Source organism: Trichosurus vulpecula, chromosome 1, assembly GCF_011100635.1.
Source record: "Trichosurus vulpecula isolate mTriVul1 chromosome 1, mTriVul1.pri, whole genome shotgun sequence".
In the NCBI taxonomy this organism is placed as follows: domain Eukaryota; kingdom Metazoa; phylum Chordata; class Mammalia; order Diprotodontia; family Phalangeridae; genus Trichosurus; species Trichosurus vulpecula.
This window is the reverse complement of record NC_050573.1, coordinates 545,609,393-545,636,477: the sequence shown is the minus strand read 5'-3', so window position 1 is coordinate 545,636,477 and position 27,085 is coordinate 545,609,393. Positions and strand designations below refer to the sequence as shown.

Genomic DNA, 27,085 nt, shown 5'->3' with positions numbered 1-27,085 from the left:
TGAATGAATAAAAACTATTTGTTAAGTGCTTAACTATGTGTCAAGGACTGTGCTGAATGCTAGGGATACAAAAGAAAGTGGAGATAGTCCTTCCTTTCAAGGAGCTCACATTCTAATTTGAGCTAAGAGCACATAGAGGAGGGTTTAGCTTCAGGGCAGATGAAGAAGCTCCAGGGATCTTGGGCTCATTGACAGGTTACGGAGCCATTCTGGCAGGTGCAGCTGGGTGCCAACACAGTGGATAGAGGGCTAGGCCTGGAATCATGAAGAAGATTAAATGAGATCATGTTCGTAAAACACTTAGCACGTAATAGTTGCTTCAAAAAATGCTCATTCCCTTTCCTTCTCCCCTTCCTCAGTCTTACTGGGAGGATTGTAGTTGGTGACTCCCTACTTATCCAGGTGTTGTGAGCCGCCGTCTCCTTGTGGGTATGAGGAGCAGCTCCCCTTGGAGAGTGGGGAGTGGGCCACTCAATCACAGTACTGGGCATAGCCTCCCAGAGTAGAGGCTTGGAGTTCCCTCTGCCAGGAACGGGAGAGTGGGGAATGGGAAATCTGTATGCAGCAGGGAGAGGGGAAAGAGAAAGGGACATTGACGTTGACAGGAAAGTTGGGCGCAAGAATTCCCCACAGAGCTTGAGCTCTCAAGATCTGGGCTCAGACAGGATGCCCTCAGTGTTGTCGTTCAGTTATGGTTCAGTTGTGTCCAACTTCTTCATGACTCCATTTGGGGTTTTCTTGGCAAAGATACTGGACTGGTTTGCCATTTTACAGATGAGGAAACTGAGATAGACAGCATTAAGTGAATCGTCCAGGGTCACCTGGCTAGTGTTTGAGGTCAGATTTGAATTCAAGAAGATGAGTCTTCTGGTCTAGGCCCGGCTCTCTATCCATTGCAACACCTACCTGCCCCCTTAAGAAATAGCAACAACAGGAATAACTAGCATTTATATTATGTTTATGTAGTGTTTTAAGATTTGCAGAATGGTTTACAAATGTTATTTTGTCCTCGCAACAACTCTGGGAGATAGGTGCTATTATTATCCCCATATTACAGATGGGGAAACCAAGACAGAAAAGCTAAGGGATTTGCTCAGTCATACACCTAGTAAATGTCTGATGTTGGATTTGCACTTAGGTCTTCCTGACTCTAGGTCCCGTGCTATCCACTATGCAGCCACCTAGCTTCTTCTAAGCCCTGAATCATTCAGTGCCCTAAGTCTCTAAGCCCTCTTAGTCTCTGAGACTAAAAGTTACAGGCCTAAACTGGGAAGGTGAGGAATATCCTGAGGATAGTATCCAACCCTATCCCAAGTAGCAGTATTACTTGCAAAGGCAACTTCTGTCAGTATTCTCATAACTAATTAAGAGAAACCAGTGGGAACCAAAAAACTCAAAACTATCTGCTGGGAGGATTGTTTGTACTTTCTCCAAATGACACTTATCATTTTGTTAGCAATGTTAGATAAAACCGTGTGGCTTTCTAACAGCGTTTATTAATTATTTTGGAAAGCTGTACTTCAGTACAATAAAATAGGAGATAATTTATAGTTTATCTACTATTTGCCTAGCCTAGTTGCAAAAAAAGCTAATAACTCCTGGAGGAGATTTACTTCTTTACCGTTCCCTACATCCTAGTCAGTCACCAAACATCTGTTGAGTGCCCACCATATGCCAGGCACTGTGCTGAACTCTAGAGAGACAAAGGTAGAAGTGAGGATTTTTGCCCGTAGGGAGTCTACTGAGGAGGACAACATGAACATATATAAGTGTATTAAAAAATGTATTCAAGATCAATAACAGGGTCATTTGGAGTGGAAAAGGTACTTGTGGTGGCCCAGGAAATCAGGAAAGGCTTCGTTGTAGAGGGTGATACACAAGCTGAGCTTTGAAGGAAATAAATGAAAAGTGATTTTTTTTTTTTTACCATAGGTTGTCTTCTGGACAGGTTTTTTTTTAATCAATGAATCATCTCTTTTCAATGAATTGTCTCTGTTCTTATAAACCCAGAGCTCATTGACTTTTATACATTCTTAAAATTGTATCTGGATCACTTTTACTAGAGTATTCTATGTGTCCTAGATGAATTTGTGTCGTGATTTAAACTGGGTTTGTTTTTTTGTGCCAGGTGGACTTCTGCATTGAGGCCTTTGGGACCACCAAACAGAAGCGAGCGTTGAGCTCCAGAAGAATGAACAAAGTTGGCAGTGAAACTTTAAATATAGCTGTGGCCAAAGCAGCTGAAAATATCATAGATGAAAAAGGTGTCACTGGTAAGCAACAGACACTTTGAAACTCACTCCTCTTTTTTAAAGATTATTTTCTTGATCCACTCGAGTTGTGTCCTATATTTCACTGTTTATGTAATGACACTTCATCTTATGTGGAGGACTTGGCTGAATTTTGAGTCATTGAAGTTTAGAGCTAAGACAGTAGCACTTCTGGGAGCTATAATCTGGATAGTGGGATTATTTCATTTTTGGAGAAACGTCTAGTCTGGCGTATCTTTGAATCTTTGGGTGGTCCTGAGTTCCAAGTAGCAGTGAATGTGGGAGTCTAGCTAAGTGAAGTAATTTCATTGTATTTTTACTTCAGCATTGATTTCTTTTTTGAAAAGCTCTCATTAATGACGCGGCCCAAGACGACCTACAAGATGAGTCTGCCTACCTACCCCCGTGCCACGCTGATGGTGTCAAGCCAGAGGAGATTTATAAATTTGAAGACCGTATCTTTCCTGGAGCAGAAGCCTTCTTTGTCTCAACAAGATGCCCTGATCCCACACAAATAGGAGGCCTGGGCTCATTGAACCACTGCATGGGTAGTAATAGCTGAAGTTTATGCAGCGTTTGAGGGTTTACAAAGTGCTTTTTGTACATTAGCTCCTTTGATCCTCACAACGAACTTGTGAGGTGGGCACAGTTGTTATTATAGCCTCTGTTTTACAGATGAGGAAACTGAGGCGCACAGAGGTTAAGTGATTTTTCCTGTGGTCACCAGTTTAGTAAATGCCAGATTTTAACCCGTATCTCTTTGGGGTCCAAATAGGCTTTCCATTATACCATGTTTCCCCAAAATAGGGGGCATGTATAACATTGTGCATTTTTCAAAGTATTGGTTTGTTCTTCTACCAATATACATAAGAGATTAGGAGTTTGAAATTATTTGTGATTTTTAAACATTAGGAAATTGCTCTCCCCAAAGTCACCAATAGGCCAGATGTGATGGTATTCTCATCTTCATGTGCTCGGCCTTTCTGCAGGCAGAATTGACCAGTATAATCCATCCCCTCTGAGTTTCACATCGTTATTCTCTTGGTTCTCCTACCTATCTGACCACTTCCTTTCAGTTGTCTTTGCTGGTTCATCCTCCATGTTATGCTAACTGCGAGGATACCCCAAGACCGTCCTGTGCTTTCTCTCTGTTTACTTTATTACTGACTTTATTAGCTGCTATGGGTTTCACTGTCATCTCTATGCAGATAGCTGTCATTTGTCTCTGTCTAGCCCTGATGTGTCCTGATCTTCAGTCCTGCTTCACTGACTTCCTGTCATATATTTTAAACTTGTTCCATGCCTGGAATGCCATTCCTCTTCACCTGGTTTCTCAGAATATTTCCTTGAGTCCTTAGGTCATGTGCCACCTTCCACATGATGCTTTTTTTTTTTTGAGGGGGGAGGCAGGGCAGTTGGGGTTAAATGACTTGCCCAAGGTCACACAGCTAGTAAGTGTGTCAAGTGTCTGAGGCTGGATTTGAACTCAGGTCCTCCTAACTCCAGGGCTGGTGCTCTACTCACTGTGCCACCTAGCTGCCCTGCATGTGAGGCTTTTCTAATTCCCTTCAGCTGCCAGTGCCTCCCTCCTCCCCGTTGCTGTCTGTTTTACATATGGGTACATGTTGTCTGGCACTTTCCCCCCAGTAGAATGAGGGAAGGGACTTCTTTGTTATCTTTGTATCCCAAAAGCCTAGCACAGTGCCTGGCACATAGGAAGTATTTAGTAAATGCTTGTTGATTTATTGATAGAGGACCAATTTATAGCCTTTCATTAATGCATTGAAATGGTATTAAAAACTTTCTGAGCCAAAAGATACTTTGGAGGTCATCTGGTACTGAGATTGAGTTGCCTAAGGTCACGCAGCTCTTTAGAGGCAGAGACAAATCCATTACAACGTCCTGAACAATAAAAAGATGGAGGAAAACTCGGTCACATGGTAGGTACTCCATATCAAATGAATCTTGTCCTTCTCTCTGGAGTTTGGCAGCTGTTCACATGTTTGGAGAAATCTTCGCTTCCTGCCTTTGTGACATTCAGGCTTTCATTACATCATTTAAGTTTAGCAACTTTTTAATCACATTTTATAGTTAGAGTACCACAAAGTCAGCATCAGACACATTTATCTGGGATATCACATTGCAATTATTTTATTGGCAGTTTCCTTTAAATCATTATAAACCATAGCAAAGATCTGTGAGGAAGCAGTTTTTTTACAAGTTTGATATAATAGTGAATCTATTTTAATAACAATATTTAATAATAATATAATAATAATACCACCCAGGACAGACATGTCAATTTTTTTAAATAAGCCTTGGTGCTCTGATCAGCAGTCAGAAACACTCTGTACCTTAATGGACATCTTCTTACTTTCATACCTTTTCTTCTTTGTTTTCTTTCCTAGTGGTTTAAGTTCTTTCAACAGACCTTCACATACTTCTGGGTAATTTTTAAACATTTTGTTTTTTAAGCAAGCAACCCCACCTTTTCCTCTTACGGGTTATTTTCTGTTTCTTTTACTCACAGCCTACTTGTTAGCTCTCCTTGTTTAGTGTGAGTAGATGGGCCTTGTGGGTCATATTATTTCCAATAACATTGGGGACCAAGATCCATAGATTGCACTAAACTTTGATTAGACTTGACGAGTCATAGTTTGGAAAATGTCAGGGTGTTGGGATGGAGTACAAAGAATTTTGGGTTAGGAGTTTGTGCTCTGGCTCTGCCACCTGGGACCATCACAGCCTCTCTGAGCTTCAGTCTCCTTGTCTATAAAAATCAGGATAAACCTGCTCCTCTCTCGGCCTGTTGTGAATGCAAATGAAATCATGTCTACAAAGGCCACTTGTAAACCTCACACGCTGTAGGTAGGACCACCTCCTGACTCAGGAATCTGTGCAAATTATCCAAGTACTTAGAGCTAGATTTTAGGCCATAAGCAACAGTAATTTTTTTTTTCTCTTCTGCATTTTGTTTTGAGCTAGTTCCTTAACATCCTTTTAGTTCTTTCTCCTGAAGAATATGAAGCACTTCAAATCCCATCTGAAGTTCTAAAGAATGTTACATCTGAAGAAATAGTGAAAATGATGGAAGAGAACAGGTAAGGTTTATAATAGAGCATAACGCAAAGTGGAAATCCAGCTTGGGAGACTAGAAAAGAAAGTAGCTCCATGTTACACGAATTTATAGAAACTTGTCATGAAGCTTGGTGATCACTGAGAAGTTTTGCCCTGGTTCTGAAATTGGGTGTGTATTTTACAAAGTATCTCAATCAGGATAATCTTCCCCCCAGATCCTCAGGTTCTGACAAGTCCTTCCAGACTGGAAAAGCTTCCAGTGTGGACCCAGTCTCTTCTTATGACTGTTGGCCAAGCACAAGACCAACCAGTTTGAAGATGCTCCTCCACCAGAAACTTGGCCACCAGCTGAGGTGTAGTTTTTAGCCATGATTGCTCATGAGATGGTCTTATATAGGGAGGAGCTGCAGCCTGCCTCAGTTTAAAACTTTTTAATAAAGTATGCCTATTTTTAATGTCAGAAAACTCCACTTGTCAGAAAACCACATCACTTAGGGAGCTGTGGGCTTCCTACCTTACCCTAGCATGTCCACAAACCTTTTTCTGGCTCTGGTTCAGGCCTCAGTTTTTATTTCCTTATGGTGGTAAATTACATGCATACTAAGTTAAATCAGTGAAGCACAGTGTTTTTAGCCATAGTGCGGAGCAAGTGCTTATTGAATGAAGCGGGTGGCTGTGAATTTAGAAGCCGGAGTGTGATACAGCCCCCCACGACCCCACCCTCAAGGGCTGTTTCCCAGGATGATGGTCCAGTCTGCAGCCCTTCCTGATTTGATTTGGATGCTTGTTCTTGGGCAATGCTTTGCTGCCTCCCTTGAGCTGACTTTGATTCTTTTTCTCTTTTTCCACGTGCCAATTGTAGCTACTGCCCCTTTGTCATCGAAGCCTTGAAGAACTTGCCCTTAAATGAGAAGAGCCGGGACCACAAGGCTCGATGTCTGTGGTTTTTAAACATTCTCATCAAATTCAGATCCCAGAATGTGATTAGGAAGAAGAGTAAGTACACAGATGGGGAAGATTCTATGTCATTTTTTATTGTTCTCTAACCAGAAGAATGTCTCCAGTGAGAGGAAGTAAGTCTGTCTGTCAGCCCTGCTCTTTGGCACACATATCTCCACAAAATGATTAAGGTATTACTAGCTACATGAGGGAGCTGCGCGGTCCAGTTCAGTTACTCAGCTGGGTCACATCGAAGTTTGTCAGACGTCCAAATCTGTGGTGTTCTTAAGGAATTTGCTGTGTTAGAACAGCCCTAGAAGGAGAAAAACTGATCTTGTGCGTCAAAAGTTATCTTTAGTAGGCTGATATTTGTGTGAATTTTTGATACTGAAAGATGAAAAACAATTTCTTTTTGTTTTGAAAGGTAAAGAGCAACATCCCAACTAGGACAGGATGCAGTAGTATTTTCTTTATTTTTTTATTTAGAAATTTTCATCCATTCTGCTTTTGAGAAGGATGTCAGGTGGATTGTAACAGTGATCTTTATATTGGAAATAAAAGAGGAGGGAGAAGAAAAGAAATAATTGAGGTAGTTTCTCTGTTGAGCTACCTTCCTGTCTAGACGGATGAATGGTATTTATCACATGGGTGCAAAATCTTGTCTACATTTGCTTTTGTCTTTCATATTTATTAGCTATGAGTCAAGTTAGGAAATTCCCTCCATTAATGCAGTACGGCAGCTGCTGGACAACTTAGCATCTTAGGGTTTCCTGGAGTCACACAGCTCGTATGTGTCAGGACCGTTCAGTGGGTTAAATCAGCAAACACTCCATAAGCGCCTGCAGTGTGCCAGGGACCATGGTAGCTGCTAAGGATGCGAAGACCAAAAAAAAGAAACCATTCCTGGCCTTGCATTTTTTAGAGGGAAACAACATGTACAAGTATAAACACAAAATAAATACAAGAGACTGTAGGGAGGGAGAGGGCAGTGGCCGATGGAGGAATCAGGAAGACTTCATAATAGCTACTAGCACCACGAAGGAAATAAGGGAGTCTTTGAGATGCAGGCATGGCGGTGGCCGGTGCCTGAGCACTGAGAAGGCCACAAGTGAGGCACTGAAAGAAAGAAGGTCTGGACCACAGATTATTACAACAGTCTCCTAATTGAACTCTTGACTTCTAATTTCTCCCCTCTCTAATCCATTCTTCACACAGTTTTCAAAATAAAATTCTCGGGGCAGCTAGGTGGCACAGTGAATAGAGCAGCAGCCCTGGAGTCAGGAGGACCTGAGTTCAAATTTGGTCTCAGACACTTGACACACTAGCTGTGTGACCTTGGGCAAGTCACTTAACCCCAACTGCCTTGCCCCGCCATCCGAAAAAACAAAACAAAACAAAAATAATATTCTTAAAGTGCAAGTCTGACTAAGTTATTCTCTTGCTTAAGACTCTTGGGTGTCTTCCCATTAAACCTAGAATAAAAGACAAACTCCTTAGCTTGAAAGGAAAAGCCCTTCCCAGTCTGGCTCCAGTCTGTCTTTTGGGATTGTTGCACATTCCTGGCTTGCTCTCATTCTTTGTTCTGGCAAAACTGACCTTCCAGAGGTTCCCTTAACTCAGCATATCTGTCTTTGTATAGTATCTTCCTTATGCCTGGAATGTATTATACCTTTCTTAAAATAATAAAAGAATTATAGTCAGCATTCACAGGTACATTAGTACATAAGTAATCATATCAAATATGGGGAGAAATCTCTACTTTAGAATCCCATATTTAAGCTATTTAAGTTTTGGTTGGATAGATGAAAATAGCAAAACTTTTTTTTTTTAGTTTTACTGGACTTGTGATTTCATTGGTATGTGGAGCTCCCAGCAAAGAAACTTCCTCTGCTGTTCTGAAATTTGTTTACAGAGTTGCCTGCTATCCTGAGTGAGTAAGTGACTTGCTGGAGAACACACAGCCAGAATGTGGCCGAGACAGGCCTTGGAGACAGAAAGTTTGGAGGCTGGCTTTCTGGCCGCACACATGACATCCATTTTTAAAAATTAAATTTTGTTTTACTCTCAGATCTGTATTCTCTCCCTCCCACCTTCTCACTCACAAAGCAAGAAAAAAATGCCGGTTACAAACTTAAATAATCAAGCTAAACAAAGTCCCACTTTGGCCATACCTGACATAAATTTTAAAAAAATAGTAAAAATAAACCAAAAACATGTTCGCCTTGTGTGCCTTTCAAAATCAGAATGTTTACTCTGCCTTCGATTTTGGATTTTGTCTTTTTTTTTTTTTAACATATCTTATTTTGCTGATCTTTGAATCTTAATATTAAGTCATTCCATATTGCCGTATAAATTTGTCATTTTTAAGGTGCTGTCATATTACATTATACTATATTACATTAACGTAGACTAATAGCCATTCTCCAGTTGTTAGGTATATAGGCAGTTAAATAAAGTAGCCATGAATTTTTTTTACATTTAGATTTTTGATTGTGGTAGTATGACATTAACATTGGAATTACTGGGTCAAAGGGCCTATCACCTTTGTGATCCTTTATGACATATTGCTAGATAACCCTCCAAAAAAGTTTGTTCTCCTGTTCTACAGATAATATAATAGAAGGCTCATTTTCCTGCAACATTGAATTTTATAATCTTTTATGGATTCTTGGCGGTATAATGACTGCAGTGTGGAATCTTGGATTTTTTTTATGTACATTTTTCAGTTATTAGGGAATTTGAACAGCCTGTCATTGGTTTTTAGCAGGTGTTTTGTTTTTCATAAAAATTATATATTTGTATTCTTTCACTATTCTCAATATGCGATTATACTCACAGACTTTGATCAGTTCCTTAAAATTTCTAGATGTCAGGCTCTGAGCTGAATATTTTCTACCAAAATTTTTTCCCAATATATTTTTGTTTTGCTTTAGAGGTGTACCTGTTTGCCTGACAATTTTATATATATATATATATAATCATCCATCGATTTTCGTCTCCAATAAATTGCTATTTTTTCCATGTGAATTTTGTTGTGACATTATGCTGTTCTGTAAATTAGCCTTTGGTATTATAAATTTGGGAAATATTGGTATTTTTTCTGTATTTGCAGGATAATACCAGTTAGGCTGTGGCAGAAGTCCAGGTGAGAGGTGATGAGGGCCTAAGTTATGGTAGTAACCATGTGAGGGAAAGTGAAAGAGATGGAGTGAGATATCATGGAGAAAGAATAAGAAAGACTTAATAACCATGAGACAGAGTGGTAAGGGATGATAAAGAGTCAAGGACCAGTCAGATTGTGAACCTGAGGGACTAAAAGTATGGCAAGGAGGTTTGGAAGAAGGATAGATTTGTCAGGAAAGCTAACAAGTTCTGTTTTGGACTTGTTGAGTTTGAAGTGCCAGGGGGACATGCCTGCCCAAAGGTACTGTTTATTTATTTCAGCACATCTCTCAGATTTTTTTTCTATTTCTATATGTATCACTTCTGGTCCTTTAGATTTTTAGTTGATAGTATTTGGTTTTGTGGTGGTAGTGGGCTTCATTTTATTCAGTTTATCTTTTGGTGAAAATTTAAAAATATAGATAGATGTTTTTTGTTTTTGTATTACATAAATTTCCAGTAGTATCCTTTCTCAAATCCTTCTGAGAGATCCGTCCCTTTAAAGAATTTTTAAAAAGAAGAAAGAAAATGAGTTTCTTAAAACTAACTAGCATGAGTGAATTTTTTTAAAAAGCAGACGTTAGTCAAGTACTTACTATGTGCCAGTCATTGTACTAAGGCCTAAGAATACAATTTTTTAAAAAAGAAAACAGTTCCTGCCCTCAAGGAGCTTACATTTTTAGAAATTATGGTGCATTCTGTGCAGTATTCCACATCCATGGTCCCCCACTTCTTAGAGGATCAGAGAGGGCCTTCTCAGATCTCTTCTTTGGGGCTAAGCTTGGTTATTACAGTTTTGATTGTTGTGTTCTTTTGATTTACATGGGTCTGGTCTGGTTCCGCATACTTCATTTTGCATCATTTCATATTCAATGTTCCATGCTTCTCCTTATTTTTTGTTAAAATGTAACAGTTACCTTGTGTTGTTAGTAATCTTTCTTCTTTTTGGTGTTTCTCTCATTGTTTTTTGAAGGCAGTTTAAAGACCTGGGTTCTCTCCTTCACTGCCATCTTAACAACAAGTTCCATACCATGAAATTTTAGAAAGAAAACTATATAATTTCTCAAAACTTTCCATTTTAGATTCACTGGGACCTGATGTGCCACATATTATTAATACCAAACTCCTCAAGAATTTTACAAGTTTGACTTACAGTAATGGCAGGTAAAGAGAAATAAGGTTTCTTGGATTAATGTCTGTGAACAACAGGTGCAGGGAAGAAGAGCAACATACTGCACACACAGTTTATTTGGTTTAAAATTGACTTAGTGTACCCAATCTATAGTTGTCTTTATAGTATATCTTATATTTTCAGTATTGGCAGCTCGCTGAGAACTAATTCCAATGGGTCATTAAACCCTTAACGCCTCAGCTCATGTACCTTTTGCTCATAAGTTTGCACAAAGATTTTTTTTCTTGTATCCCAAACGTCAAGAGTAGAGAATTCCTGTGTAACACACCAACTTCCATCAAGTTGGAGGTGCATTCTATGGAATTCTTTCTTCCAACATTGGAAAAATTTTGGTAAGAGAGGAGCGAATGCTGTCACATACTATAACCTCTATGTTTTATTGTAATTATAATAAATGTATATGGTCTGAAATGCTGTCACAGTTCTTAAATGCTATCCTGGTTGAAGTTTATGTTGAGATAAGCATACGCTGGTATTTATTTGGGCGCCTTTAAAAGGAAAATGCCTTATAATTTTCAAGTGATGAGTGAATTATCTTCCTTTTAACTGAGAAACAGAAAACAAGTAAGAATGCAGGGTGACATTTTAAAATTTTGTTTCCAATTAAAAGTTTTCTTAAATCTAATTCTAACTTTCCACAGTTTACGGAACTTGATTTCTGACTCAATGAAAGCAAAAATAACAGCCTATGTAATTGCATTGGCTCTGCACATTAATGATTTCCAGACTGACCTGACGATGTTACAGAGGGACATGAAACTCACTGAAAAAAGGTGAGTTTGATAACCTTTCACTGTATGATCTTTTATTACGTTGTAATGTCATTTTAAAATGTTTTATTGATATTTTTATATACTTTCATTGTTCAACATAACTCCCAACCCAGAGAACTATCTTATAAAGAATTTTAAAAGGGTTAAAAAATCATTTGAGGGGAAAACTCAACAACACGTGTCATGTTCCATACCCATAGGCCCCCGCCTTTCTGCAAAATTGAAAAGGGGTACATTTTTAAATCTCTTCTTTAAAGCAAAGCTTGGTCATCATAATTACAGTGTTCAGTTTTGATTTTTTTAGTTTTCTTTCCATTTACATTGTTGTAATCATCATATATATTGTTTTCCTGATTCTGGGTCCTTCACTTTGCATCAGGTCCTGTAAGTCCTCCCATAATTCTCTGTAGTCTTCACATTCATTGTTTCTTAAAGTTCAGTAGTATTCCATGACATTCCTTTGCTGCCATTTGTTTAACCATCCCTCAAACTCATAGGCTTTACTTGAGGACAAGGAGAAGTGGGCAAGGTGACTCTTAGATTGGATTTCACTCCAGCCTCTGAGTCTGCACACAGATGAACAAATTTGCTGTTATAATGATGTGAAGTGTGGAAAGTTGAAGGTCAGCAGATGGCTGCCACGTGGTGCAGAGGAGGCCAAGGATAGAGGAAGCATGTGATTTAGTGAAAAGAGTACAGGACTTAGATCCAGTTACTAACGTTTGTGACTTGGCAAGTCTTTTTCCTTCTCTGTGCCTCAGTTTCCCAATCTGTAAAATGAAGGTAATAATATCTAATTTCATGGGTTGATGTGAGGAAAGTTTATTTTTAAACATTAAAATGCTTTGGAACTACGAGTTATTATGATGATCATTATCATTTTGACATTTCTAATAAGGAGTAGGTGGCTTTTGTGTGGTGTGGCACCAGAGTGTACCCTTTACCCAACCAGATATCTAGAAAATGCTTTTAGTCACGTGACAGCTGCACGGGGGAGAGTGTGTGTGTATCTTTGAAAACCTGTTCCCATGTAACAACAGTGTGGTTTGCCACTACTGTGGCTGTGCAAGACCAACAACACCGGCACACAGGAGGGCTATCAGCACAGGTTCTTTGATCTGCTTTTCTAAGGAAAGTGACTTTAAGGGGTTAACAAGCTTACTTTAATCCAGCATACCGACATCATTCACTTAGTTCAGGGAGAAAAGCCAGCACCCTGAACTTCAGAGCCACTACATATAGAAAATACAAACAGAAAACATCAACAGATCAAATCACACAAACAGTAGCCAGGCCTCTAGCTTTCTGTCCAACATCACAGTGCATAGTTACCAGGGAAGCACCAACATCCGGATTTTCAAGCCGGGGGGCTCTGTGACGGCTACCCAGAGTCTCATCTGCTCAAATCACACAACGCTCTTCCAGTGAGTGAGAGCCCCAAACAAAATGCTAACCTCTTGAGTTTATATACCCTGTTCAGAGTCAGAGGGCATCACAATCATGTGACTCAAACCTGTGTGAACTAGGCTTTCTTGTTTCTTAAGCAGGTCATCAAAGAAACAAAGGCACTTGATTACTTCAGTGCTCCAAAAGGGAAAACAGTAAAAAAAAAAAAAAGTTCTGCCTTAATTACCAATACATCCCATGACTGAAGAAAAAAAAATTCAAAGGCTGTCTCAAATGACTTTCAGAGCCTCCTTCTTTATACCTAACCTCTGTAATTCAGCTCAGTTCAACTCAGAAAACACTGAGTGTCTGCTACGTACAGAACTCTGGCAGGTGCTCAGGGAGATACAAAGACAGTCTTGGTCCTCAAAGAACTCTCACCACTTTGAGTAAATCTCTTAATTTTATTGTTGCACCTTTTCAGAGTGTAACCAGTTAGTCTCGTGTTAAGCACCTGTAGATTGCAGAACCTAGTTTTGGCCACTGTGGCATTGTTTCAGTCCCGTGGCACTAAAGCAGCATTCTCTGGTTGTCAAGGCTGCTGGTGACGCCATAGCTAGAGCTCCAGGCCAGTCAGGAGGACCTACATTCAAATCTGGCCTCAGAACCTCACTAAGCTGTGCAACTCTGGGCGGGTGACTTAACCTATATCTGCCTCAGTTTCCTCCCCTGTAAAGTGGAGATAATAACAGTACTGACGTCACAGGGTTGTTGTGGGGATCAAATGAGATGCCTGTAAAAAGTGTCTAGCACAGTTCCTGGCACTTAGTAGGCAACATGTAAATGCTATTCCTTTTCCCTTGCTTAGAGTGACAGGGAGCCAGCTACTCCTCTTTCCAGAGTCATGTTTACTCTAGGGCAGGGGTGGGGAACTGTAGCCACGTGTGGCCTTCTAGTCCTCCAGCGGGGAAGTTTTACAGAACAAATCCTTTTATTAAGGGGATTTGTTCTTTGAAGTTTGGATTCAGTCAGAGGGCTGCACCCCTGCTCTAGGGCTTCATAGAAAGTAGCTGCAAGAAGAGGATTGATAATGATAATGATTCCCATTATTTTCTACATATAGTGGCAGTCTCACTCCAAACAAGCGATTTGTGATTAACTGCCACACCAGGGGAGAAAGAAACTGGCCACATGCATAAAACTTAGAAATTTAATAGGTTCTTTGAAGGGTATTCTTTGTAGCCAAGTAGTAGAGTTTGTAGGACATTTGGAGATAAGATGAGATGCTCCTCGTGTTGGTGTCTTGCGTTAGCCACTTGTCTGCCACTGTCCACGAGGTCAAGGGGCTGGGGGAAAGAGGGAAGCCCCCCAAGGGGCTTGTTGAATGGTAACCCCTAGGGGTATCAGGAAAGGTTGATGGCTTTCCAGGGGCCAAGAGGCCCGAGAAGTAGCAACTCAAAACCCCTCCCCAGATGAATCATAAGCTTTCTTTCCATTTTATACAGAAAGGTCCCCTCTCTGACTCCTATTAGCAGTGCTTCAGGTTTTCTGATTGCCAGGATTTCTAAGATAGTGATTTGTTGAATTTGACAAGGATAGGAAGGGAGACTCATCCTTATTTCTGCTTAGGATATAAAATCTGTATGTTACAAAAAGTTTTTTCACTTGGGCTGAAATGAGGAGAGGTCTTCCCAATGGTTGGGATGTAAGGTAAAATAGTGAAATTTCACAGGTAATCAAAAAACGATCAGAACGTGCCAAGGAATTTTTGTTGTCTAACCAGCTTGATAAATGCCCAGAAATGGCCTTGGGGCTTGCTGTTGGAAGGGAGAAGAACAGCACCTTTGAGATGAAGAGTAAGAGCCTTCCCTTTGGATTCTAGAGGGGCGGGGAGCAGACTTTCACAAACATTCTAATGTTAAGGAGAAAGACCTCAGTTTACCTGTGCACGTGCACGTTGTCTGCCAAGCTCTGGCAGCTGTGGTATGTTCACAGAAGGTTGGCTCTTGCAGTTGCAAATTGCAAACACATCCTTAGGTGCATCATTGACTAGGCTGTATGACTGCGGAGACCAGCCGAAGTGGAAAGCCTCGCAGGAGTTAACGTTGTGCTTGGTCCTGCTACTGCATGCGCCCTGCCGTCTGGGAGTAGATTGCAGATTCCCAGTCAGCAGTCTGAGCACATCCATCCTCCACAAGCTACACCCATTGGCAAATCTATGAAGTTCCAAGGACCCCAGCCATTTAGTTTGGCTGTTGCAAGTGTTCTACATGTGCCTGTGTTCACAGATTTTTGAGAACTGTTCAGGCAACCAAATTCTTTGACATAATAACTTGCCTGTGTTATTTCCAAAGGTGAAGGCAGACTTGGAGTTTGTGTAAAAAAACACAATACTGCCTAGTTTCAGTGACAACTCAGTAGATGAAAATCTTTGGTCACAACTGTGAACTGCCTTTGTGGTCTCATTGCAGATGACCTAGGAAGGACTCGGCAGCGGAAGTCTGATGATCAGTGACATTAAGTGGTGCCCCTTGCCTGACTGACTTTAATGTTTTTTCCTTAGGATAATTGAGATCGCAAAAGCCATGAGGTTGAAGATTTCTAAAAAGAAGTTGTCTTTGGAATCTGGAGGTGAAGAGGACCACAAAATGGGAATTTTGTCCATCCCCCTGCCTGCCTTACCACGCAGAAAAAGGACTTAAAGGCACATTAAGAATTGGGGTTTCAAGGGAGACTGCCAGACCAAAGACTAGTAACCTTGGCCTGCCCCAGCTTGGCATCTGTTTCCTGATGCCACAGGTATTTCCTTTTTCAAGAAGCCATTTATTTGCTTTTCTGTATAGCCAGAGACAAGCACCTTGGTCTTGTGGGACCAGATTATTTGTAAAAATGGTAAATTAAATGATATCTTAATCAAGGGTTTTATTTTGCTCTGATGATCCACATCTTTATTTGTATCCTTTCCTTCATATTTTGCTGTTCAGTTATTCTGAATGGGAGATTTAGTGGAAGTTGGCTCGATAATCCATTCAAGCAGTGACATAAAACAGCTACCTGTGGAGGCTTTGCCAGAAGTCATCTTCTTCATATTGACTGTTTGCCCATGATTTTCATGGCTCCTTATTGACCTCTCTTAGTTGAAAGCCTTTTCCCCTTCAGCAGAAATGTACAGATGAAAAATCTCAAGTGAATCTTGTTTTGATGTCACTAAGCTGCTCTGGGGGAAAGTTGGGGAGGGGAACAGTCTGTGACCATGAATAGGCGTCCTCATCTTCCATCTGTGGGACAATAAAGAACAACACATCCTTTTCCATGGAAAAGATTTCCGATGTACTCAAAGGGAAAAGAATGCTTCTGTGAATGTTTAAGTTTAAAATTCTGATGGATTTGACACTTTGAGGCCTAATTTCAAGAAGTCATTCAACCAAGACATAAGACCAAGCCCCTACCTCTAGAAGATTAATGCCAACCCTTATACCGGTTGGGAAGCTGCTTTTCTCCAGTCACCCACGAAATGAGAGGTTGTTGACAGGGATGAGAGATTGTGAGGGCCAGGAGAAACTTATTCTAGGTAAAGATAGGTGTGCCCCACTGAAAGAAATAGAGTCCTAAAGGTTAACCTGGAGTCAACTAGTTTGTGAACATTAGACAGCGGTCATCACTAAAAACCAACATGGGTTTCGTAAGAACAAGATGTACCAAACTAACTTGATTTCATCTTCCAATTTGTTGTTTTTCAGTCGTGTCCGACTCTTTGTGGTTTTCTTGGCAGAGATACTAGAGTGGTTCTCCATTTACTTCTCTAGCTCATTTTACAGATGAGGAAACTGAGGCAAAAGGGGGTAAGTGACTTGCCCACGGTCACACAGCTAGTCAATGCAGCCAGATTTGAACTGAGGTCTTTTTAACTTCAGGCCGAGCACTCTCACCTGCCACACCACATAGCTGCCCTATGTCTTCTGATAGGGCTTTTTAAAGAAAATTAAATTGGAGTCAGTGGACACACCTTTGGATTCCAGTTCAAGTGTTTGGTCTTCAGATGCTTCATCATGTTTCCCAAATGGAATGGGTAGGGCTGGATGATTGCTGGGTCCCTTTCCTTCTAGCTCTACCAAGCTATGTTTAGCCCCTCCCTGCCTGTTACAAATGTGGAGAGATCTCTGCACCTGCAGCTAGGGATGACTGCCGCAGTCTGCAATGGTTTTATGAAAGGAACAGAGTTTTAACAGGGTAAAGGGAGAGTAGCATCTTGGAGGTGGTCGGTTGATTGATCGTCAATATGAATAACTCCTCTAGCTCAGCCCAGGAGATATAGCCATTCATTTCTGCAGCCTTTTCTTTTCCCCACATAGCTGCATTTTATAGAGGGATGATCATCATTCACTATTGTTGGTATTGATCGTAATGTCTGTGGGGAAAAAAACAGGAGCCACAGTTGTTTTGCAACATCTTGATGGACGAATCCCCTAACCCAAGGGTGAGGAACCTGCGGCCCTGAGGCCACGCATGGCCTTCTAGATCCTTAAGTGTGGCCTTTTGACTGAACCCAAATTTCACAAAAGGAATCTGTAAAATTTGCATTCAGTCAAAAAGCTGTACTTAAGGATCCAGAAGGCCACATGTGGCCGGCATCAAAGCTGCAGGTTCCCATCCCAGCCCTAACCACTTAATGTCCTAATAGAAGATCCCCAAACCCTACCTGAAGGAGAAAAATCCATATACAAAGCAGATGGTCTCATCCTGTGTTGTAACAACTCCTTGTCTTTGGATAAGAGACCCTGCAGTTTAACCTAAAAGGACTTACTTCACAATTGTAACTGTCTTGGCCTTTTCCTTGAATGGGGAATGTATCCTTGTAATAAAACCTGCTAGTTACACTGCATGTGTTCCCCTTCTCTTCCTTGGCTGCTGTCTCTCTCTGCCTCTCTGCCTGTGAAATGCTTCACATATCTGTCCTAAGTTACCAACAGAATACTGCTGAGAGGAGGCCTGAAAGGATATGAAAATCAAGTTGTTAGTTAGCAAGAGCAGAAATGCTAACCAATTTCCTTTGCTTTCAGTTTGGCCTCCTGTCTTTGACCCACAGTCATCAGACCCCTATTGATGGATAGTCTTGTCCCAAGAGGTCCAGTTCCCCTCAGTTGAGAGAATTCCCCAACTTGTTCACAGTCCAGAGGCCTCTCCCCGCAAAACCCTGGGAGGTGAATGTTTCCAGCTTCATTTTATAAATAGGAAGCAGAAAGTGAAGATTAAATTATTTGCCTCTCAGCAACATTACTAGTATGTGGCCCTTTAGATTCAAACCCAGGTTCCCTGACTTAAGTCCGGTTCAGAGGGAGAAGAGGAGAGAGAAATGCGCAGATGTTAATTCCTACCCTCTTCTCTTCCCTCACATGTCTGACTAAAGCCAGTGTTCTGCTTCCCATCTCTCATGAGTCTCAGCTTTGTCTTTCATGAGAGACCCCTGTATCTCTGAAAGGGGCACCCACCTCACCTCATCCTGTCTTCTCCAAAGTGAAATAGTGAAAAGAGCTCTAGACTCGGTGTCAGGAGAACTGGGTTCAAATGCCAGCTCCAACATTTACCAGCTGCCAAGAGCTCTAGACTCGGTGTCAGGAGAACTGGGTTCAAATGCCAGCTCCAACATTTACCAGCTGCCAAGAGCTCTAGACTCGGTGTCAGGAGAACTGGGTTCAAATGCCAGCTCCAACATTTACCAGCTGCCAAGAGCTCTAGACTCGGTGTCAGGAGAACTGGGTTCAAATGCCAGCTCCAACATATGCCAACTGCCTTCCCAGGGATAATCACGGACCTTCTTCATTATAAAGTGGGAATAATACATTAATAATAATGATAATACCTACCTCACAGGGGTCTGGGGAGAAGTGTGTTTTAGCAGCTGTAAATTTCCATCCTGGGAGCTATGCACCCAAGTCCAACTCTGCCAGGCGGTTCTGGACTGGGATTTTGAGGGTAACAGTAACTATTATTTATATAGTGCTTCATATGGGCCAGACATTGTGCTAAATGTTTTACACTTCCCTCCTTTGGTTCTCACAACAACCCTGGGGGAGGGGGAGGTGCTGCCTATGAGGTATGAAAGAGCTTGTCGTTTTCCATCAGAACACTGTCATAGGAACACGTCAACTCTTGAAATGATTCATGGTGTGATAGCCCAGGACGAACTCCCAAGAAAATGGCACTGCGTAGTCTAGTCCAACCCATACTTGAAGATCCCCATCTGTAACATACCCAATAATAAATTCTACTCAACTTAGAAACTTACCTAGAGCTATAATCCTGCCTACAGAAGCCAGTACGTTGCCGGATAAAATGTGTAAGGGCAAAATCTGGGAGCGGGGGCAGGGGGGGTGGGGGGCAGAAACAGAGCGACAGAAACAGTAATCTAATTTTAACCCAGGGCTCCAGTTTAGGCTTTTGCACAAGATTCTCCTCATTAGAGGAGAGAATGATCATTTGATGTTTCATCGTGTCTGTATAAGGGCTGGGGTTGGGAGAGATTTTTCTGGCTTCTCAGATTCCCAACCTGTGCTCACCACAGCGATGAGAGGCTTTGAGAGAGGACACACGAGGTTCCTAGAGAAGGAGAAATGCTGGGAAGAAGCTGACACATTAAGGAACCTGCCTGCCCATTTTCCCAGCTTGCTATACGAGATTTTAGGGAATTTCTCCTTTGAGTGAGCTTGGGGTTCTTGGTTGAGCTCTCTTCCAGGGTGAGGGCTCATTCAATCTGTATGGTCTGGTATTTTTATTCTGTGAATGTGGTGTTGAGGGAGGACTAGCACCTTTGGCATGCACCTGCCACAACTCTCACCTGTAGTTCTAAAAAGCTGTATCATTCTCAGTGGCCACACCCCAGTAAAACTGTCTTGGCAGATGGGCTAAACCAGGTTGAGGGTAACTGATAGGCTTCAAACCTGTCAGTGAGTTTGGGGGGCGTCTGCCCCAAGGGTGAAGACTTCCCTGAGAAATGGGTGGATGAGAACAATTTTGTTTAATGGCCACGAAGGCGGCTAAAGCAGGCACTGTGAAATGAATGCTTAGAGCCGGTCAGACATCAGACACCAAGGTCACCTACTGCATCCTAGGCCGTTGCCGTTTGTCTTGACTTTCGTCTTGCCACTGAATTTTGATGACTGTGGAAGAAAGCGAGGCTGATGACTGTCTCTGCCTTACTTAAAACCAATTCACTTATGAGTTAAAACATCACCCTGTGATGTGACTGGTCCTCTTTCGAAAACAAAGGTCAAACAATGATGACAACCATCTGTACAACTTCTCTGATTTCTTCTTGCTGTCACCTTGGATAAATAGGTTCATTTGCTATTCACTATTGTGATGGTCTGTGCAACAGACATTTGGTGAGAAGGGAGTCGTATTCCCTCCCAGTTAAGGGACAGCAACCAGGAAAAGTGGCTAAAAATGATTTCCCCTTGATTAATAATATTTAGGAGGCTAGATATATACAGTCCTAGGGAAAGGTCATGAAGGTCTAAGCCAATCTGGTGGCAGTGGGAAGAAAAAGAATAGAAGACACATGAGATATTGTAGAGATAACATCGACAGGGAAGCAAACCTTAACAGCATTCTTCTCCCTGTGTCAGAAACAGTTAATGTGTGGTTGGGAGTTGGGAACTCACAAGCCAGTGGCAGAGGTGCAGAGGCCAGTCTGACCAGAGGTGCCCTGGCACCAGCAGCTGGAGCAATGATGATGGTGGGGACAGATGGCTGCACCAAGGACTACAGGTTAAATTAAGGCCTGGGCATGGATAACCAAAGGGGAGGAAGTCAGCCCACCTGGACGTTGGTGCCTGGGGCAGGCTCCAGTTCTTTACTCTCTGGATCTCTCATCAACCACATCCCAAGTCTCTTGAATTGGCGAAGTGCTTCTCTCTGTTTTAAAGGGAGCTTTCGCATCCATTCTGACAGCAGGATTGCGCTTAGATTCATCCATCTGTAAAATCTGATTAGGTGGTATGGGGGATAGGAAGACCTTGGTTCAAATCTAGCCTCAGACACTTACTAGTTGTGTGACCCTGGGTAAGCCACTTAAATGTTTGCCTCAGTTTCCTCACCTATAAAACGGAGACGATAGTACCTTCCCTAGTACCTTCAGGGTTGTGGTGAGAATCAAATGAGGCAAAAATTATAAAATACTTAGCACATGTTAACTATTATTAGTACTGATGTCTATATGGAGCCAAGGAAAACCCAGTAGAAACCTTTTTGTATTTTTAAAAAATATACCACTTTATTTTTCCATTATGTCTTTTCATCATATTTTCACATAAAAATGATTTTTCTTTAAAAAGAGGAAATGTTGCACATTGTTCAACTTAAAAGGGGACCCTACCAGTTCCATGTGGAACACATCTATCAAAGAAGAAATGAAAATAGACTGAGGGCACGAGAGACCAGCACAGATGTGACCTTTCAACACAGGGCAGACCTGTGCTTGGTCCCACATTTCCAACTCCATCCTCTTCCTCAGGAATCCCCACTTTCTGCCTCACCCCCCCTACAAGGGGAGCCAGCAGCACTGGAGCTAAAGTGCAAACAATACAGTTCCCCCAAAATGTGCCTCCTTGCCCCAGAAGCCATAAGGCCTTGCTGGATGGAAAGGTACATATATGTCCCATATAAAAGCCCCGTGATCTCTGAAAGAACAGCTCCTCTGTCCAGTGGTGGCCACTCCTCAGGGGCTGGGCCTGTGGATTACCAGTCTGACTCCATGGCCCCCAGACATGACACGTTTTAGAACAGCTCTCTGGGATCAAAGGAGCAAAGCACAAGGTGACTTTGGAATCTCCTTGGATCTGATTGTCTAAGCTGCATTTATATCGAGTTTGTGTGAATAGGTGCTGTGTGTGTAAGAAAAGTCACCAGAAAATTAATTGGCTAGTGGTCAATCTTCCAATCATAAAGCCTGTACACACTTAGCAAAGGCTTGTCCTTGGACAGCAGTCACAGTTCATCTCTGGGAGTGGAACCCAAGCCTTTATAGCTTGGCAGGACCCATTAGAGCCAGCACTCCAGGAGAGCCTCCAGGAGCTCCTGCCACGGTGAGGCACTAGGTTAGGATTTGAGTGAGAGACATAGAGAACAAGACTTGATTTGGTGTCAGTAATTACAAGTGGGGCTCAGGGCTTCCCACTCTAGTCAATGTTCAAGTGCCTGCAGAGGAAGTTCACCCCATTAAGCCTCAAAAGCTGGGGCTGTGACACAGACTTCTCTTTGTCCCCAGTGCTCGGCATAACATCCCTCACCCAGCAGTCAGTCATGACACCTACACTGGGGATGATGATCTTCCTGAGCATTGGCTGGTGCTGGGCAGACCAAGCTCTGGGGAGGAGAAACTGAAACTTGTCAGCAACCAGGCTTTGGTCTGAACCCTGAAGGTGGCATGTCCCCTCAGATGCCAGGGAACACTGAGGGAGCCACTATTGAAAGGCTGACGTGCACATCTTCCCAGCAAACGGTTCTTTACAAAAACACAGGATATCATGATTTTAGGGTTGGAAGGGTCAGAGATCAATCGGTCCAAACCTTGTTCTACAGAGAAGGAAACTTGAGGCCTATTTAACAGTGGTTAAATGTCTGGATCAGAGTCACACAGCTAGTAACTGACAGAATTCAAACCCAAGTCTTTTGACTTGAAATGGTGCTTCCTATTGTGGCCCCTTCAAAAAAAATACCCTTTTCCCCTCTTCATTAAGCTGTTTGGTTTTGTCCTCGAATTTCCGGGGCTGCCTATAGTCTCAGTAAGTGGACTTCTTTCTCCTCCTCAAAAAAGAGTTCAGTCCTGTTTTCTGGGCTCTTTCATGCTAAACCCTCTCCCAGCTTCTGGGGAGAAAGAAACATATGACTTGGAGTTCCATCAGGTACTCTTCCCACTTCCCAGAAAGCCTAGAGGTCTTGGACTTGCTGGGCACTACTTTCTCCCCACAGGGCTAGGCACCCCGCCCCCAATGAATTTCACTTGTGCAGCCCATCAGAAATCCCCACTGTGTTTCTGGGTGAAGCGGTGTTCCTGGGAAGAGTGAGCACTCAGTGATGCCTAGACCTGAGCTCAAAGAACAGATAATGGGAGTGGTCGAGGCAGTGTCACAGAATGGTACAGAAGATGCTGCGGCTGTTGGGACATCTGCCTTCCACTCTGGTGGCTATCCTGGTTGTTACGTTCGTCACCTTTTGACTGTTGTGGGCTGTAGAGATGCTTCTTCTGGTTTCTTCAATGTGAGGCCTTGCAGGGGGATTCTCTAATTTCCAAGGGACATCAGACCTGCAGGGGCCAAAAAACATGGTTTGAGTTCCCAAAGGGGATGAAAAGATCAGGGGACAAAAGTCAAAACCCAGCTCAAAACCCTCATTTTTCCATGAAGAGCTTCTGTGAATTCCTATAATATTCTCTGTATCATGTGACCACAAACTGTCCTGAGGGAGTTCAGTCTAGTCAGAGGAGTAAGTTGTTGTTGTGCTCATCCTTTGCCCTCAAAGAGGACCATGACATCAGGGAGAGGATGACATGACTCGCAGTTGACTTTGATTTGAGTGAGGGGGCTGTGCAAGGTCACCAGCCTCATTTTCTCCTCCAGAGCCATCTGGACCCAGTGGCCTGATATTCATCAGGATGACTGGAGATGGCCCAGGATGCAATAGGAGACCCTGGCCCTTTTAGGCTCAGGCTTTTTCAGGTTCTCACTTTGAGTGAGGTAATGCCCATTCAGTGAACAGGCCTCTTTAATCAAGGGATGGCCCCTTTAATTAAAAAAAAAAGAAAATCAAACTGGGAGGGGAAGATCCTCAGGGTTCCTGGCCAAAAGAGAAACAGTTATTATTTACTATTTTTAAGGGGAGTAAGACAAGCCCACAGATAACTATAATATAAATTATAAGTACATAGGAAAAGCCATCAGATCATAGATGTAGCTGCAAGGGTTTAGAGTGCATCTAGTTTATCCTTTAATTTTACACATGAGGAAACTGAGGCCTGCAGAGTTGAGGTGACTTGCCACAAAAGCATAAGGACTTGAGATACAGAAAAGAGAAACAATAAGGAGTAACCAAGGGGATATGATTAGTTTGCCTCCTTGTACGTCTAGAGTTGGTTGGTGTACCGCCCTGCCTCTTAGAAAAATTGGGTGGGCAGCCTCTGCAATCATGCAGGATGTGGTTTCAAAATTCATAAATTGGGAGCTAACTTGGGGAAAAGCCTCTCTGAACGTGGCTTAGGCAACAGACAATCAGTGCAGTCTGTCACCAGGTCTATGGTGGGACATGCCAGAGGCAGGATCACCACCGGCATAACCCTTGAGACCTCTAGGGTCACCCTGGTTGCTGCCGAGTGCTAAGAATGACAGGAATGTCACCGTACCATATGTCCATCATCTTTAAGCACCGGAAATGAAAAGCCTTCAGAAGAGATCCCAATTAAAATACACTTCCCTATTGTTCTGTTTGCTACTGAAGTTGCAGTGAGGATGGCTTCAATGAGCCTCCCAAGGATGAGCCTAAGCCCTAACTAATACTCCTGTTCAGCCACAAAGAGCTGTTATTGTATGCACTGGTGCAATAATCCAAATGTGCTGGGAGAGTATCTTAACTTCCAACCCTCACACAGGTTCTAGCTTTTCCTGAAAAGAGAATGAAACCATCTTTGAGACATGAAAGGCTCAGGGGGTTGGGCTGTTAACCCCACTTGCTGACCACCTGATACAAAAACGGCATGAAGGGCTCCAAGTAGGCTCTGAGGCTTGGTTAGTGTACCACAGAGGGCAACTCGGACGCAGGGGACCTTTGCTGAACCAATTCAGATGTCCTGGATACACGTCCTTGTTGAATATCTTTCTTCTGCTATGAGCTAGGGAAATCTCCTTTTGTTTGAATGATCTAGGAGTTTCTTGTTTCATTCTAAGACCAGGTGACTAGCCCTAGTAAGGCCCAGCCCCCAATGCTTGTTGTTCAGTCATTTCAGTTGTGTCTGACTCTTCACGGCCCCATTTGGGGCTTTCTCGGCAAAGATGATGAAGTAGTTTGCCATTTCCTTCTCTGGCTTATTTTATAGATGAGGAAAATGAGGCCGAGTTAAGTGACTTGCTCAGGGTCACACAGCTGGTTAAGTGTCTTGAGACCGGATCTGGAACTCAGGAAAATGAGTCTTCCCGACTCCAGGCCCCACAATCTAAGCACTGCACCACCCAGCTGCCCTAGCCCAGAACACTGTAGAACATTAAATACGAAATAGTGTCAAGGCAGTGACTTGGGGAGGGAATTTGAAACTCAAAATTTTGGAAAATTGCATGTTAAAAACAAGTAATATATATGGTTTTTAAAAAAGATAGTGACTTGTCCCAGAACTGTTTCTATCTGGATCCCATCAAAAAGGATAGAGGATGATGACAAGCTTATAAGAGACAGTGTGGTGATAGAATAGCGCTGGGTTCAAATCCCAATTCTCACACAGGTTGGCAGTGACCCTGGGTAAGTCACTCAACTTTTCGGTGTCCTAGGCTCTCTCAAACTCTCTAAGACTAAGTCACAGAGAAGCTACAGATATGCATTGTTAAGAGGAAGATAAATCCTCACTGGCTTAGACTCAAACTGCTGAAATCCTGTCCAGTAAAAAAAAAAATCATAATGCCTCACATTTATATATTGCTTTCCACATGTGATCAATCTTGTTTGATCTATATAACAATTTATGGATCACAACTCTCATCAGGAAGGCAAACACATTGGTGCCAGCTTTTCTTCTTTCCTCTTTAAAAAACAAGAGCAAAAAAAAAAAAAAACCTGAAACAGCTGAACTATTCTATTATGTAACTAATGGCTCCAGTTCCAAGTGTGACCTAAAAACTGCTGAAAAAGGTTTTACTGATAGTGTTTTTTTCTTTTAAACACATCACTCACTTTGTATACTTAAGAAGACAAATGAACTCATTGGCCATATGTGCCTCACTCTCCTCTCTGCTGAGAATTAAAGCGGCTCATACTATTCCGGTCATGACAGACTAGCTTCTGTCTAGGCCAACAGAAAGGGGCAATGACTTACTTCTTGAAAGCCAAAAGCTTGTTGTTTTGAACTAAACAGTCTTCAAGATTAGAAACCTGCTGCAAAATGGTCTTTTTGGTCTTCCCTTGAAAGATCATATTGTCCTGTACCAGGCCTTTGACGTGGTCAAGCATTACAATTCCATAGTCACGGAAGGAGTGGATCCTGTTTTTGGTGATCTGAGGAAACAACCAAAAGTTCAAACCACATAAACATGACAGGTAGGAAAGCAAAGCTACTTAGCCAGGCCCAGCAGGACAACTCAGGCCATTGTGGGCCCAGGGGCACAGTTCAGGGAGGGGTAAGGGATGGCTGCGGAATTTCACACCCAATCCTCTTTCTGGATGCTGCTATGAGGCGATTCCTGAGACTACTTCCGATGCTTTCCCTGAATCCATCCTGCTCACTTAAGCCAGTTCTCTATGCTCTTCTTTTTCTTTATTTATTTTTAGTTTTCAGCATTCGCTTCTATAGGATTTTGAGTCCTAAATTTTTCTGCCCTCCTTCCCTTCCTCCCTCCCCAAGATGGCATGCAATCTGATATAGGCTACATATGTACAATCATATTAAACATATTTCCACATTAGTCATGTTGTAAAAGGAGAATCAGAGCAAAAGAAAAAGACCACAAGAAAGAAAAAACAATTGAAAAAAGAGAGAGCAAATAGCATGCTGGAGTTACATTCAGACTCCGAGTTCTTTCTCTGGATGTGGACGGCATTTTCCATCACGAGTCTTTTGGAGCTGTCTTAGATCCTTGCATTGCTGAGAAGAGCTAAGTCTATCAAAGTTGGTCATTACACGATGCGGCTGTTACTGTGTACTGTGAAGTTCTCCTGGTTCTGCTCACTTCACTCAGCATCAGTTCTGGTAAGTCTTTCCAGGTTTTTCTGGAATCCACCTGCTCACCATTTCTTGTGTAACAATAGTATTCCATTACAATCATATACCACCACTTGTTGGGCCATTCCCCAATTGATGGGCATCCCCTCGATTTCCAATTCTCTGCCACCACAAGAAGAGCCGCTATAAATATTTTTGTACTTGTGGGTCCTTTTCCCTTGTCTATGATCTCTCTGGAATACAGACCTAGTGGTGGTATTGCTGGATCAAAGGGTATGCACAGTTTTATAGCCCTCTGGGCACAGTTCCAAATTGCTCTGCAGAATGGTTAGATCTGTTCACAACTCTACCAACGATGCATTAGTGTTCC

The 27,085-nt window shown here is 42.2% G+C and overlaps 2 protein-coding genes across 2 annotated transcripts in view; one reads left to right on the top strand and one right to left on the bottom strand.

Moving 5' to 3' along the window:
- The window catches only part of POLR1E (RNA polymerase I subunit E), a 30,107-nt gene extending 14,390 nt beyond the window's left edge, over window positions 1-15,717 (top strand). Inside the window, exons 6-12 of the mRNA XM_036742242.1 lie at window positions 2,129-2,273; window positions 2,618-2,725; window positions 5,275-5,371; window positions 6,211-6,344; window positions 10,532-10,613; window positions 11,283-11,414; window positions 15,364-15,717. Coding sequence (XP_036598137.1) covers window positions 2,129-2,273; window positions 2,618-2,725; window positions 5,275-5,371; window positions 6,211-6,344; window positions 10,532-10,613; window positions 11,283-11,414; window positions 15,364-15,502 — 837 coding nt within the window. The 3' untranslated portion in view covers window positions 15,503-15,717. The remainder of the gene's footprint in view (window positions 1-2,128; window positions 2,274-2,617; window positions 2,726-5,274; window positions 5,372-6,210; window positions 6,345-10,531; window positions 10,614-11,282; window positions 11,415-15,363) is intronic.
- Window positions 15,718-22,620: 6,903 nt separating this feature from the next.
- FBXO10 (F-box protein 10) overlaps window positions 22,621-27,085 on the bottom strand; it is a 68,419-nt gene continuing 63,954 nt past the window's right edge. The window contains exons 9-10 of the mRNA XM_036740802.1: window positions 25,873-26,051; window positions 22,621-23,103 (exon numbers count right to left, since the gene is read on the bottom strand). Of these exons, the coding sequence (XP_036596697.1) occupies window positions 22,926-23,103; window positions 25,873-26,051 (357 nt within the window). The 3' untranslated portion in view covers window positions 22,621-22,925. The remainder of the gene's footprint in view (window positions 23,104-25,872; window positions 26,052-27,085) is intronic.